Below are 13,823 nucleotides of genomic sequence, written 5' to 3' on the forward strand. Positions count from 1 at the left end.
TTTCCTATCTAGTTAACATTTTTTTTCTCATAATTTCATAAATTTTAACAATATTACCATTATCGGCAATATTTCAAGGTCAGTATATTGATTGGTATATGATATAAAAGAAGAAAAAGTGCTTTTATCTTGAATTTTTTGGTTTCTTTTGATTATATTTTATTAGCAATGATTAGATATAGCATTAGCACAATGAAAATCAATAAAATGAAATTGACTGAAATTCCGGTATTGGAGAAGAATATCGGAAAAACAAAATTACGGTATTATATATAAATGAAACTTTGCATGGATATATTCGCAGCAATTAACTGTTTTTTCTTTATTTGAAAAAATATTTTTTAATAGAAAAATTATACTTGGAAATAACTTCCTGAACATATAACTGACTTACTTTACGGTATAATAAAAGTAATAGATAAATAGGAATATGTAGGGAGGGGGAGGGGACGGGATAGGATAGAGAGAAGGAATAAATGAAGGTCATAGCAATTAATCCTGCAAAATGTTTTGATAATAATGAAATTCTATCAAAGATAAAATTACTTTCCGAAATCCAAAGGCTCAAAAGGCTTCATACTCAAAATGAATTTCAAACAAACTTAGCTCCTAATTTACTTCAATACTTAATTTTAATCAAATTCAATTTACTTTAATACTTAGTTCAATACTATTTTTTTTTGCTTTTTACCAATTTATCGCAAAAAAAAAATTATACTGCAATTAAGATTTTTTATTTGAAGTTAACACTGACAAATATTTTTTCTTTTTTTAAAGAAAGTATTTATCTTACTTATACTACGTGATATAAGATTTTTATGTTTTTCTATTACAAATAAAATTAAGTTCCTACCAATACCAATTATTGGAATAAATTTATGAATATTTCTTTTATTGAAAATTATACAGTACTAGTATTCCAATACCAATTATTGGAATAAATTTACCGAATATTTCTTTTATTGAAAATTACACAGTACTAGTAAGTCAATATTTGTCAGTGTTAACATTATGATCTAATTTCAAGGATACTTCAAGAATAAAAAAATCATATTATAATGAAAATTAATTCCATCTATTAAAAAAATTTTGTTTTTTGTTTTTTTTTCTAAATTCAAATTTCAAAAATAATGGAAATATCATTTATATGAAAGATGAAAACCAGAGAAATGCAAAATAAATTTTCAAAACAAAAAAAAAAAAAAAAAAAGAAAAAACCACAATATTAATGAGGCCAATGTAATAGCTAAAATGTAGTTCTATTTTAAATTAATTGGTAAATTAATTTATGTATTAGTTAGCATAATTAGAAATATTCCATTAATATATTTAAAAATTGTATTAAGAATATAAGAAATAGCTTTTCTTGAGTTTCATGCGAACTATTGATCCGAAGCTGTACTGTTCCGAATAATAAAATTTGTTGATATAAGCTCACAAATATTACAAATGTAATTTTCAAAAAAATAATCCATTTAATGAATCCGAAGATTAATTATAATTTCACATCATCTTTGAAATATTTATCATAAAATAAAATCAAAATTATGATAATAATGTGTTGATTTATTATTTACAATATCAAATAAAGCTATCAGTAAATGGAAAGAATAAATTTATTCTTTTTCGTATCATTCTTATTTTTTCTTTTATTTAAAGTTTAATTTTAATTTTTCAATCGTTCCACTGCCATACTGAAAAATGAACACCGATCGGCACACATCATTTGAAAATGTTTACACCAAATCTCTGCCACATCGCAGTATGCACCCTGTAAAAATATTCTTTCTGCCACTTCTTATCACATTAACATTATCACTTGTAATGAATAACTACCAATGATTCCAATCTTTTTTTCATTATTATTATCAATATGTACTGTACTAATATCTACATTGTAACATTGATTATTACTTCTATCAGTTTTTCTTCTACAACAAACACACTTTATTTTATTACAATTAACAAAAATGAGTGATTATGAAGTGAGTAAGTAAGTAAGCTATTTCTTTTCAAAATAATGTTTGCTTTTTGAAAATAATTTTGCTAAATTGAAAGAATTTCAAAAAATGTTATGCTTCTAAGCTCAAATGACCAATTAGACTATAGAATAACTTCATACGCCCTTGCAATTTACCATTGTTAGAGTTTTAGACAATTTTCTTCTTTTTTTTTTTTTGGAATAAATATTAGACAAATTTGCTAACCTTAATAATATCATCGGAAAAATGCATGAATGAGCTAAAATTTATGGAAAGACGTCCAATGAAGAGAAGCATAGCATGTGATATTGGCCAAATAGCTTGGGCAATTAATTCAATAAGTGCAGCAATTGAAAGTTCCAAATAACTAATAAGCAAATAACTGGCAACAATGAAACCTGTTATTGTTGCAGGACGCTAAAATTAATCGAATTAGAGCCAGGAAATATTTTAAAATCAGTACAGTAATATTATATTAAATTATGATGAAAAATGAGCAATTATGGTAAATATATTGCAATCTCAACAAATGATAATTATTATCGGTCTTTTAAATCGAATTCAAAGACAATTTAAAATTAAATAAAAACGATTTTTTATTTAAAAAAAAAATAAATAAATTTTTATTAAAAAAGCGAAATGTAAGTAAATTTTTTCTCAATGAGATAATAAACTAATTCGACGTAGAATACATGTATTGATACCATTTTACGTAACTTAGATTCCTATTATCAGAAAAAAATAGCAAAATATAATAAGTTTTTGAATAGTTACAAAAGGGATGTTGACGACAACACTTTTCCACTGTTTGTTAAAAAAAAAAAAATCAGAAATAGTAAAAAGGTTATTTTTTGAAAATTGAATTCTTGAGAATTTAAAACTAAAATAAAAAAGGAATATGAAATTTTTCACAAAAATTATTATATAAAATTGTTATCACGTTGTTAGAATAAACATTTTATAATTTAGTTGAAAGATAATTTATAATTTTGTTTTAGTTTAAAAAAAAATTGAAAAGTAACTGAGAAAAAAATTATAAATTCATAATTATTTTATTTACTGTCACATTATTGCCTTTCTTCTCTTTTAATCAATACTTCACAAATTTGAATACACATATGTTTGTAATGAATTAATAGAATAGAGAAAGAAAAAACTGAAAAATATTTAGCTAAGAATTTAGAGTCTCGTTTTTATTTGCTTTAAAAATTTCGTCTTCCCTAATTTCATTTTTGTTTCAGTTTAAAATATGCAAATGACGTAATTATTTCGGACATATACGGTACAAAATGCTTTTCGTTTATTGTTACATAGAATTATTTCATACTTATACAGTACTTACTGGATGACCCTTCAAGAATTGTGTTAATTTGGTTAGAAGAAGCAGAAAATCATCAAGTAATTGATGAAATGCGTGGGAAAATCGATGAACGGACATGTGATCACTATAAAAAAGAAACAATTGCTAGAAGTATAATAAAATTAATTTTAGTATATATATACATATAATAATGATAATTATATATGATAGTGATAGATAGTTAAATGGTCAAACGCTAATTGGTTCCTTCAAAAAAAAAAAAAATTGTGATTCTAATAATTTGAAAGATAAACATTACTTAGCAAAGGGAAGATTTAAACGATCAAAACAAAAAACGTTTCATTATTATCAATATTGAATATAAATTATTTATATCACAAATTTTTTTTTTTTTTTTTTTATGGATGGCATATTATTCTTCCTTCATTATTCAAATTTCCTTTTTCTAAATAATCTCTTGTATCCTCCCAAATTTTAATGAATAATGGGATTTTTTTCAGTAAAATCTTCTATTTCATATTAAAAATTTGCTATAAATATTTTTCGATTTGATAAAAATATTTATAAAATGGACTCTATTTCGCTTTGATCAAGTTCGCAAATATTTTGGATATCTGGGCACATCGGGATATCATCACGTCTTTCGGAAGCTGGACCCTGGATGGCAAATTCACTACTGTAAATGAGAATAGGTTATTTAATAATCGAAAATATTATAACCCAATTTTCACAATTCAACAGATAAGAGGTAATTTTTATCAATTAGATACCATTTTTCACTAAATATTTTTAAAAATAAATTAAAAATTGGTTTCATTTTTTAAGATAAGAGTTAACTTATAAATTGACTTTTTCCATCATTAATAATATTGAAAAATTCTCATTACTTAAAACAGTATGATTCCCATTGATTCGTTTATCACATTTTAAGAACTAACTTTGAAATGGATGAACTATGACGCTTGCTGCTTTTCCGCGAATGTCGTTGTCGTTTGCGATAATTTCGATGGAACCGTTTTGGTACTATCGACGTTTCATGACCCGTCGATTTTGTTGAATTCTCTTGCGCAGCTCAAAATTCAAATAGCTTAATTTTAAATTGGATCGATCAAGGATGAATGAAATTTATCGTATTGTTCATACATACATATATCATCTTTGTAGATGTTATAAACTTCAATAAGCAATGATAACTCATTTAATTAATAAATAATTTTGAAGTAAAAGTATAAGATGCATTTCAAACTTTTATTATTATGTTTTTCTATGCTAATCTATAATTCAACTAATTTTGAAGAATATTAAGCCTTCCTTAGTAGATTTTTTCCATCATATTGAACTGAAATAATTTACAGAAACCTAAAATCCAATTACATTACATAACATATTGATATTACTATGAGTATTATTAAGCTTGTAATAATAATCTCTAAATAATTCATATTTCATTCTGATTTGAGTAACTTGAAGAAGAATAGATATCAAAATGTAAACAAAAGGTCAAATGTTAAGGATATCACAACAATATGCTTGATATTCTGCTTCATATACGATAACTATCCTTAAAATGTTACTTTTCTTTATTTAAAATTATTGCGCAGTAAAAAATGGAAATAAAATTCAATAATTTTAATAAATAAATGATTTTCCTTTCTTGTTATTAGCATAAATGGTCAACTATACAGTGAAAAAGAAGGATTTATCCTGTAAAAGCTGATAAGATATACATAATCATGAGGATGAATGATCTGTTAGCAATGGTTAAATGTCTCAGGAAGAAATGTCACACAATACTGTGTCACCAAGTAATATAAATTTGCTTATTTAAAGTATAATAGGAAAGAATTACTGCTTGTCGTTTGCGATTGTATTGTACCATTCGGTAATTTAGCATTCGAGATTGACGAATCAGTTATGACATTACTAGTTTCCGTTTTCTCGGACGGTCTGGAAAACGTATATTAGCCATTTTATTTTTTAATTCATCTAACTTGATTATGCAAGAGTTTGTTAGTTTCAATTTTTTTTTTTCTTTCCTGATAAATTTTTCGAATGGAATATGAATTACATTGATGATACTGAAGTATGAGATGCTATATATGATAAAATTGTGTCTTATAAGTAATGGTGATTGATTCATTCAATAATATACTACGTATTCTGTAAAATTTTTACGTAAAATTATAAAATGCTAAATTAAATTGAAGATAGCATCAAATGAAACGGACAGAATTTCATTAGGTATTGGCATATCAATAATGTCCTCGATAGATGGACAGTTTGGTATATCATCCGTACGATCTTTATGCTTCCTGAAGAAAAGTGAGATATTGATTATCTCATTCCCGATCGACTGATAAAACATTCCATGTCGTATAGTAGGGTAAAGAAATTAGGAAAAATAAAAGAATTTTATAACTTTACATTATCCATCGTTGTTTTAAAGTTCTAATTTCTTTTCGTTTAAGACGATCCGACGACATAGTTATTGAATCTAAAATTGAATGATTCAAATATTTCGATAGTCAAATATTTACGATCGTTTAATTGTATACGTAACGTAGCATCAAAAGGAAACATCTCTGATTGCATCATTTAATCACGCTATTAAAGTTACATTATGCGCTATTCGAAACGCTTATATTTCAGGTCAAACAGGCTAAAGGCTAAAACACAATGTTCTTTTTCCGCAACTGTAATGAAACTTCGAAAGAAAAGTTACACGTCTAAGTATATGTTAATAACATATTCGTAGAGAGCTATTTTGTGTTTTAGCCTTTATCGAGTCAAAAATTCAATATTATAACGTAACATACAAATAAATAGGATACTTCTGGAAAAAAATGATGAAAAAAAGATGAAAACAGAACAACAATATTATTCTAATAACATCAAAATAAAGTAAGTCAAAATTTTCCGTCTTGCGTTCACATCCAATTTCCTGTTCCAGTGTTATCACCAGAGCTTAACGGATACCAAACCGTTAAGCTTCTAACAGTACTGACAAATAAATTTCAATTAAAAAAATTTTACCGTTTAAAATGAATTCTAAAATTCAACCATTTTTATAATCACACAAAGAATTGTATCAACGTTATTATCATTAATAGATTAGCTAAACTTACTCACTTGGTTTCTCACAGCATCACTGCATAAGGCAAAAAAAAAGTTTGCACTTCAAATTATCATATTTTCCAACTGCCAAAGTTTTAAATTGTTAAATCAACAATCAACAAATGTATAAATCAACAGTGTTTTTTAATTAGTGAATTTTAATTCCACAGTTATTTTCATACAATTTAACTTAGAGATGAAACAATGTTTTAACGTTGCACACGTATACCATACGTGTACACTTAATGTTACAAATTAGCCCAGAAAAGAAAATTATTTTTTGGTAAAACGCTAACATATAAGTGAATAATAAAGATGTTTTCACGTTAGATTACATTAAATAAATAATTGCAAAAATTTTGCTTATTTCAATGTTTTATAATATTATCAAATAGCATAAGTAATAAGCTAAATTTAATACTATTAAGTATCATTTTAAACAATAATTGTCAAATGATTTAGGTTAAAATATTTTATTATTATTGTTAGTATTATTACAATTGTAACAGTGAAGAAATTTCTGAAAATTCCAAACCTCTTCTCTCCTCATTTTATGCAAATTTCTGTTTCTTCTCTTTTTTTTTTGCACACATATAAATTACTTACAGAATGGTTCACTCTTTGTCAACAACGGCATTATTTAAAAGCATGGGAGTGGTATAGTGTTGCTTGATAGTTGCGCTTCTGTCTTTATCGTATAGTTTTAAGATAATCATATATATATATAGAGGACACGTAGAATACGTGGGAATATAACATGTGTTGCATGTGTTTCGTCTTTTAGCTTACTTCTTTACTTAGTCTATTATAACAATTTGTTAAGCATGTAATTATTTCGAAACGTAAACGGTTAGGAAATATATGGCGGATAAATGAAAGATTTGCGCTGCGCTTATCTTTTATTTCCTTAGAAATTTTATCATTTTATGTAAATATAATTAATAATTACGTAAGTTTCTACTTTGAAATTTAGACTTTTGTGTTATTCGTTTATTTCGTATTCAGTTCTCAAATGATTTTATATTGATGGAGAAAGAAATAGGAAACTGTAAGGAATAAATGGGAAGATTGGAAACAGTTGGAATTTTTGAAATAGTGATATAATGGACTTAAAGTTCCTCGATTGTATGGTATTATAGTTTTCATGTTTGAATTATGATATTTAAATATATTTGAAAATTTAAATGAATATTATGATAATTTAAACTTTTTAATTGACATCAAAAGCTTGGGGAAAATATAATTAGATACCAGTGTAAATGCATTATTTGTCATTCTATAGATTAATTTGAAGTAATAGAGGGAGTAAAGTAAGTTAATCGTGAAATAATTTTCTTGAAAATAATACCAGTGATAATCAATCAATAGTTCAAAATCTATCCTTGATCTATTCCTTACGAGATAAACAGATATTTGGCTTAATAATTACAGAGTATTATCATTATAGATATATTACTGTCAGGAACAAAAGAAAAGAAAGTAAATATTTCAAATTAATTTATCAGTCTATTTTTACAAGATGTTCAATGGAAAAAAATTTCCAGTTTTTTACGATGGGAATGGATGATGATTTGGAGATTTCAATGACGATGATTAAAAATCAAAATCAAACATTTGCTTCTGGAATTCGCGGTAACTCTTAAAGCAATTTTATAGGTTTTATATTAATTGGAAATTTTAGATTCTCTCTATCACTAGTAACATCTTATTAAATTATTTCTCAGTGTAAGTCATAGCTTTTACTGAAATAGAAACTAATTTGCTAATTGCATTAGTACTGTAACTATGTATAATTCGTTTACAAAAATAAATAGGCAAAATATTCATCTTAACTTCATATATCAAATTTTTGTTTTGTTTTTGACAATTTACAAATTACTTTAAGATGCGTAGTTCATATTTGATATTTTGACTTTTATAGCCTTCTTTCTTATCAAAAATTTTTACCATAGAAAAATTTTATAAAAATTTTTTTTGTTCATTTTAGATTAATTCTTCTAAAATGTTATTTTGCTTTCTTTTTCATTACAGAAAATACTGCAATAGAAGGAGATGGAAAGAAGAATACAACGAATATTATCACTTCGTTTACTTCTACAACTATTCCTAATAGTAGTGATAGCAGTAGAAGTTGTAATTTAAGTCAAACTGGTAACAGTAATATTGGTGATAATAATAGCAATAATAGTGACAAATCTTCATATAGTTTCGATTCAGGGCGGAAGACGAGAGAATTATTAATTGAAGATTATCTGAGAACTCTTCAAGGTCACTTCTTTTTGTTTTGATTTTCATATTTTGATTATTTTTATATCATTAACATACCTGTCCTTTATATATGTATAACAAATGATTGTAAAACATTGACAGATATGAGATAAAGAAATTCTCTTTTTTTCTGATTAATAACTGAATTTATTTATCCATTTCATTGCATATTTCAATTCTAGCAACTGATTCGATAATGGAACCAAATATAGATATAACAATTTTTAAGAAATGGTGGTCATCCAGAAGTTGTAATTACTTCTCTCACCAATAGTTATCGTGGTCTTGCCCAGGTATCTGTCTCAATTTTTTTTATTATATTAAGTATTAAAAATATTAATTAGTAAAATTGTAAACTTCAAAAAACAAATACTAAAAGACTTCAGTATTACGTGAGCTGCAATTTCCTATACTGATAATTAAAATGATAACTTTCTCTTCGGTATCACTTCATGAATTATTATTATCAGTCTTTGACAGATACATGAAATTGATATGTTAAACTTCCTAAATTTCATTTCCTACTGCTTTCCATGTGTTAGAGAAGAAAAAACATTTTTTTTTTATCATATGGAGCTAATTAATCGTGCTGATAAGTTATAGTACTGTGAATTGCTTGGTGATTGGTTATCTGATTTGGAAGGTGACCGGAGAATTGTTCATGAATGTTTCGAAAAAAGTTTAAGCTCATTGCTTGAAAAACGTTTCGTGGCTGAGGTTGTCGATAGAAATTTTGATGCAGTAGGCGATGTTGATAAATGGTTACCAGAATTACTGAAACATAGGTTTACTAATTGAACTATCAAAAATCAAATTTGAACTATTTATCAAAAATTCTAAATATGTGTTAGCTTGAAGATGACCATGAATTCAATGTGAATTGGTCAAGTAGGTATTTCGAATTCATTATTAAATAGATTATTAAACTTTAAAAGAGAAAAGGTAATCTTGTTGCAGTAAATGGCGTAATTTAATTTACACACTGATCGAACAAAATCCTCGATCGAGATTTTTAACGAAAGCAATTCGAATAATATCAGATGCCGGTTTTCAACATGAAATTACAAATGTTCATTTAGCTGCGCAACAGGTATGGGCGTATTTTTATTTGCTAAATTGACTTATTGCTTACTCATTTTATTTAATTATTTCAATTATTGCTTCTTATTTTGTCTTTATCTATGCATTGTGAAAATTTTCGAAAAAATCTATTCAATTTTTAGTTCCATTCAATATCTTAAATGATATTAGATCACTAACAAATTTGACGGTATTTAAATTAACTAACAAATAATATAGTTAATTTGTCAGTTTAATTAATTATGATAAGTTAACCATTATAGTTTGAAATTTGTTGTCGTATGGTTATTACTGCAATTGATGACTTTTTTGCGGAGCATAAAAAAGGCCCAATGACGGATGTTTATGAAAAGGCTTTTGCGAAATTAACTCAGATAGTTTGTTATAGCGAGCATACTTATTTGCTCACGCAAGTTCTTTTGTATGAAACTATCAAAGAGGTAAGTGTGAAGTGATTAAGCTATGGATTATATATCTTTAATTTGTAGAATTATAATAAAAAGTGTAGCATTATATATGTTGACGTAGTTGCGTGATATTATACTATTGCATAAAATTCATGTGACGCAAATAGGGCTTCATTTTCATTCTTCTAAAATTAGAAAAACTAAAAATTCTGCTAAAATTTGATTCTAAGAAAATTTCATTCTAAAATAACTTTTCATCATTTTTTATTCAATTAAGTGATAAATTTTTAGGAAAATAATGAAGTAGCAGCAGCTTGCACATATTTGTCACAAATATTGCGTCGTGAAGCACATAAACGTAACTATCAAGATTCATATGATATTCATATTGCATTAAATAGAGGATATAATGATTGTGGTAATAGTGTGAAGCAAATCATATATGCAGTGCTTAGCAAGAAATGTCTAAATCAAGCTGATATTATTCGTCTCTATGAAGTCAATTAGCTTTTTTTAGCTTTTTTTAGACTGTTTATCTTCTCCCATTATTTATTTCCCTATTTAATTTCTGTTCATAAAGTAAGTATTGATAATCTGAAATCAATAAATGGTTGTGATTGTTTATTTAATAATCACTAAATGAAGAATTAATAACAATAATACATTTCTAGCTATACCTTTAATTTATCTTTAATTTTTTTTTTTTTCAAACTCTTATTTCTTTCTGTTATTCTTTTTCAGCGATACAATTCATCTGAACCACCAGTTATTGAATTTATTCAAGATCCATTTTTTATCGATATGCTTATCGATGCATTACTTGCATATGAAGGATGTAAGGTAATTGCTTTTACCTGTATCTGTTTCAGTACTATTTTTATTTATTGGCAAAGCTCAAATATTATTTGAAGTAAGTAATTTTTACTGCTATGTTCTATATTCTATTTTATTTAGCCTAATCTTAGTTAAGTCTTCTCTTAGTTAAATGATTAAATTTATTCATTTTCCGTAGTGCTTAACTGACGTATCTACCCAATTATCAACCAGGAAATCAATAAAACGAAATTCGAAAGTGGAATATTTCAGGATTCGAAGCAAATTACGGCTCGATGGGAGTAATTCATAATATGTTACTGTTTAATTCGTAACATCTGAAAATATAATTTTTATTCTTTCCAATATTATTTTTCAGGTCCAATTAAGTCATCGATCGAAATACATCTTTTTATTATCTTATGCTTCTTGTTGTAGTACTTCAAATGATACGAATATGGAAAAAGAAAACGTAAGATTCTCTCTTTTATAAATAAATTCATTTCTGGTACTTCTAATTTCATTAATTACTTTTAATTAAGTAATTTACTATTTCATTTTGCAAAAGTATTTATCATAAACAAAAAAAGCGCTTTTTTTTGTTTTCGTCTTAGTTCTAAGTAGCATTAGAATATGTTACAATTGTAATCATGATTCCAATATAAGGAAGGGATGGAGCGGACAGAATACATTATGGAAAAGATTTTGGATAGTATAAGATCGGAACGCGAGTTTTTAAAAGATATCCGTTTGCTACTCAGTGGTATATAATTTTTAATGCAGAAAATTTTCTATTTTTTTAATAAAAATAAAAAAAAAGGCTGTTATGAGCTCTAGAATATTCCAATCAATAATAGTTGTAAATTACCTCATCTTTTTTAATTTATAAAGTTTTTTTCTTTTTTTTTATGAGAACATAAAATCACTGAGATTTTGTGAAAAATAATGATGTGCGATCTCTTAAAGATGAATAATGATCAAAATCATCCATTGGTTAATATTAACTGTAGATAAATTCAAATCTACTTTCTAATACAGAAGTGCAATTTTTAAAATACAAATTTATTATTTATTCAAAAGGCTAAAAGTCCAGTCCCAATAGATGAAAAAAAATTTAAAAACAATGATGTTATCTTGTTTTATCTTTTATTTTTTTTCTACCAGGTATTGAATTTACACCAATTGTCGGTGGACTATTGCATTATTTACAAGGGTTTTTGTTAAATAATGAAATGCTTACTGAATTTGAAATGGTTCATTTCGTTTTATTGGACGAAATTGCTACCAAACATTCCGACTTACATATCAGGTTTGTTAACGAATCTTGTAATATAGTAATTTCCTTAATTCTTCTATTTTTGCTATATATATATATATAATATAGAAATATGAGACAGGAAAAAATTTAAACAAATTCTAAAAACTATATTGGTTAACAATGATAATGATAGAGTAGCAAAAATTAAAGAAAAAGCATAGCCAATCAGAATAAAAAAAAAAAAAAAAAAAAAGGAAAAAAACTCAAAATTGTTCATATTGACTACTGCTAACACGAATTATATTGTAATTAAAGCAGAGATAGTTTTATCCATAATAATTACATCTCTTAATTTTATTAAGTTAAAATGTTCTTGAGCATCATAAAATTTGTTTATGATATTTCATCCCCTTCGATTGTATCTATAATAAATTCATTGATCAGAGAGCTGTTAGTTTGATTTGATATTTATTTGAATTATTTCAAGTCTAATTAAAGGTTATTCAAAATGCTTTGTGAGTTATATGATCGTCAGTCAAAGTCGCAACAACCAGCAGAAATGATTATCGCTAAACAACGATTATTGATCGTTTTGTTCATCTACTTTCTGTTGGATTTGCATTACCAGTTGTTGAAAAAATCAATAAGATGTTTCAGGAAGGACAAATTGATGTTTCTCTTGCACGGTAAATTATCAAATTCTTGATACTTGTAAAGAAACCAACTTAGCACTGTTTTTATCAAACTACTTTAAGCATGAAAACTTTTCAAACATTAAAAAAAATGAGAATATATCAATTAAATTAATTGGACGAGATTATAATTTGAAAGAGCATATTTAACTACCAATGAAATTATAATTTCGCTCATGTTGTAATTGGTCTAATTAGAATATCATTAATTATAAAGTGTTCCATGTTTTACAGGTATTTTGCCATAGATGTTCTGGATATCATTGAAGCAACCATATTCGGAAGAGTTCATCGAAACATTTCTACCAGTGGTGCTAAACCGAGAAATCTTTGATAAGTTAACAATGATTAAGGTACCAGCAGCAACGCAATTCATTCAAGATATCACAACTGAAACTGTGGGAAGTAATGATGAAGTTGAATTCAACACAAATGAAGTTTTGTCTGAATTGAATATATTGGACACGTGTAACACAACTACTGAATGATATTACAGAATTACTATTATATGTTACGTCCTGTAGACAGGTGAATTTTGTTATCGTTACCTCTGAAGAGAAGTTGCTATACTAGCATATTTGGAAGTATAAGTTAAGACTAGTAATCTGAACATTCGCATATTTCCAAATGTTTGAATAACATTTTTTGATTTCTTCATTTACAGATCAAAGACGATTACAGACATATTGATGTTACTATATTAAGCTGTTAGCATACATGTATTTCATAAATAAGACTTTTGGTATAGAGCTAAGAGAACGGTTTACGCTTACGGATGAATATTTATCATTAGCGATGTCAATTGTGCACATATGACCCTCAGATTCTTAATTGTTCAGCTGCACTTTATGGGTCAGCAGATGTAGATCAAATTAGAATAGAAATGGC

General features: G+C 26.1%; 3 protein-coding genes across 3 annotated transcripts; 2 read left to right on the plus strand and 1 right to left on the minus strand.

Moving 5' to 3' along the window:
• Positions 1–1,666: 1,666 nt before the first annotated feature.
• Bm18010 (Uncharacterized protein) lies at positions 1,667–5,786 on the minus strand (the record flags this gene model as incomplete). The annotated part of the gene is made up of 8 exons (XM_043074895.1): positions 1,667–1,771; positions 2,208–2,399; positions 3,325–3,427; positions 3,878–3,979; positions 4,242–4,374; positions 5,153–5,250; positions 5,532–5,615; positions 5,728–5,786. The coding sequence occupies 8 exons, from the start codon at positions 5,784–5,786 to the stop codon at positions 1,667–1,669; spliced, it is 876 nt and encodes a 291-aa protein (XP_042930829.1).
• A 2,184-nt stretch (positions 5,787–7,970) lies between these two features.
• On the plus strand, positions 7,971–11,756 carry Bm10352 (Negative elongation factor D, putative; the record flags this gene model as incomplete). Its single annotated transcript, XM_043074896.1, has 10 exons — positions 7,971–8,049; positions 8,449–8,685; positions 8,932–8,978; positions 9,289–9,470; positions 9,643–9,775; positions 10,029–10,205; positions 10,464–10,670; positions 10,914–11,012; positions 11,365–11,457; positions 11,652–11,756. The coding sequence occupies 10 exons, from the start codon at positions 7,971–7,973 to the stop codon at positions 11,754–11,756; spliced, it is 1,359 nt and encodes a 452-aa protein (XP_042930830.1).
• A 1,135-nt stretch (positions 11,757–12,891) lies between these two features.
• Positions 12,892–13,269, plus strand: Bm18011 (Uncharacterized protein; the record flags this gene model as incomplete). Its single annotated transcript, XM_043074897.1, has 2 exons — positions 12,892–12,929; positions 13,170–13,269. The coding sequence occupies 2 exons, from the start codon at positions 12,892–12,894 to the stop codon at positions 13,267–13,269; spliced, it is 138 nt and encodes a 45-aa protein (XP_042930831.1).
• Between the last annotated feature and the right edge of the window lie 554 nt (positions 13,270–13,823).

Source organism: Brugia malayi, assembly GCF_000002995.4.
Source record: "Brugia malayi strain FR3 genome assembly, contig: Bm_v4_ChrX_scaffold_001, whole genome shotgun sequence".
NCBI lineage: Eukaryota > Metazoa > Nematoda > Chromadorea > Rhabditida > Onchocercidae > Brugia > Brugia malayi.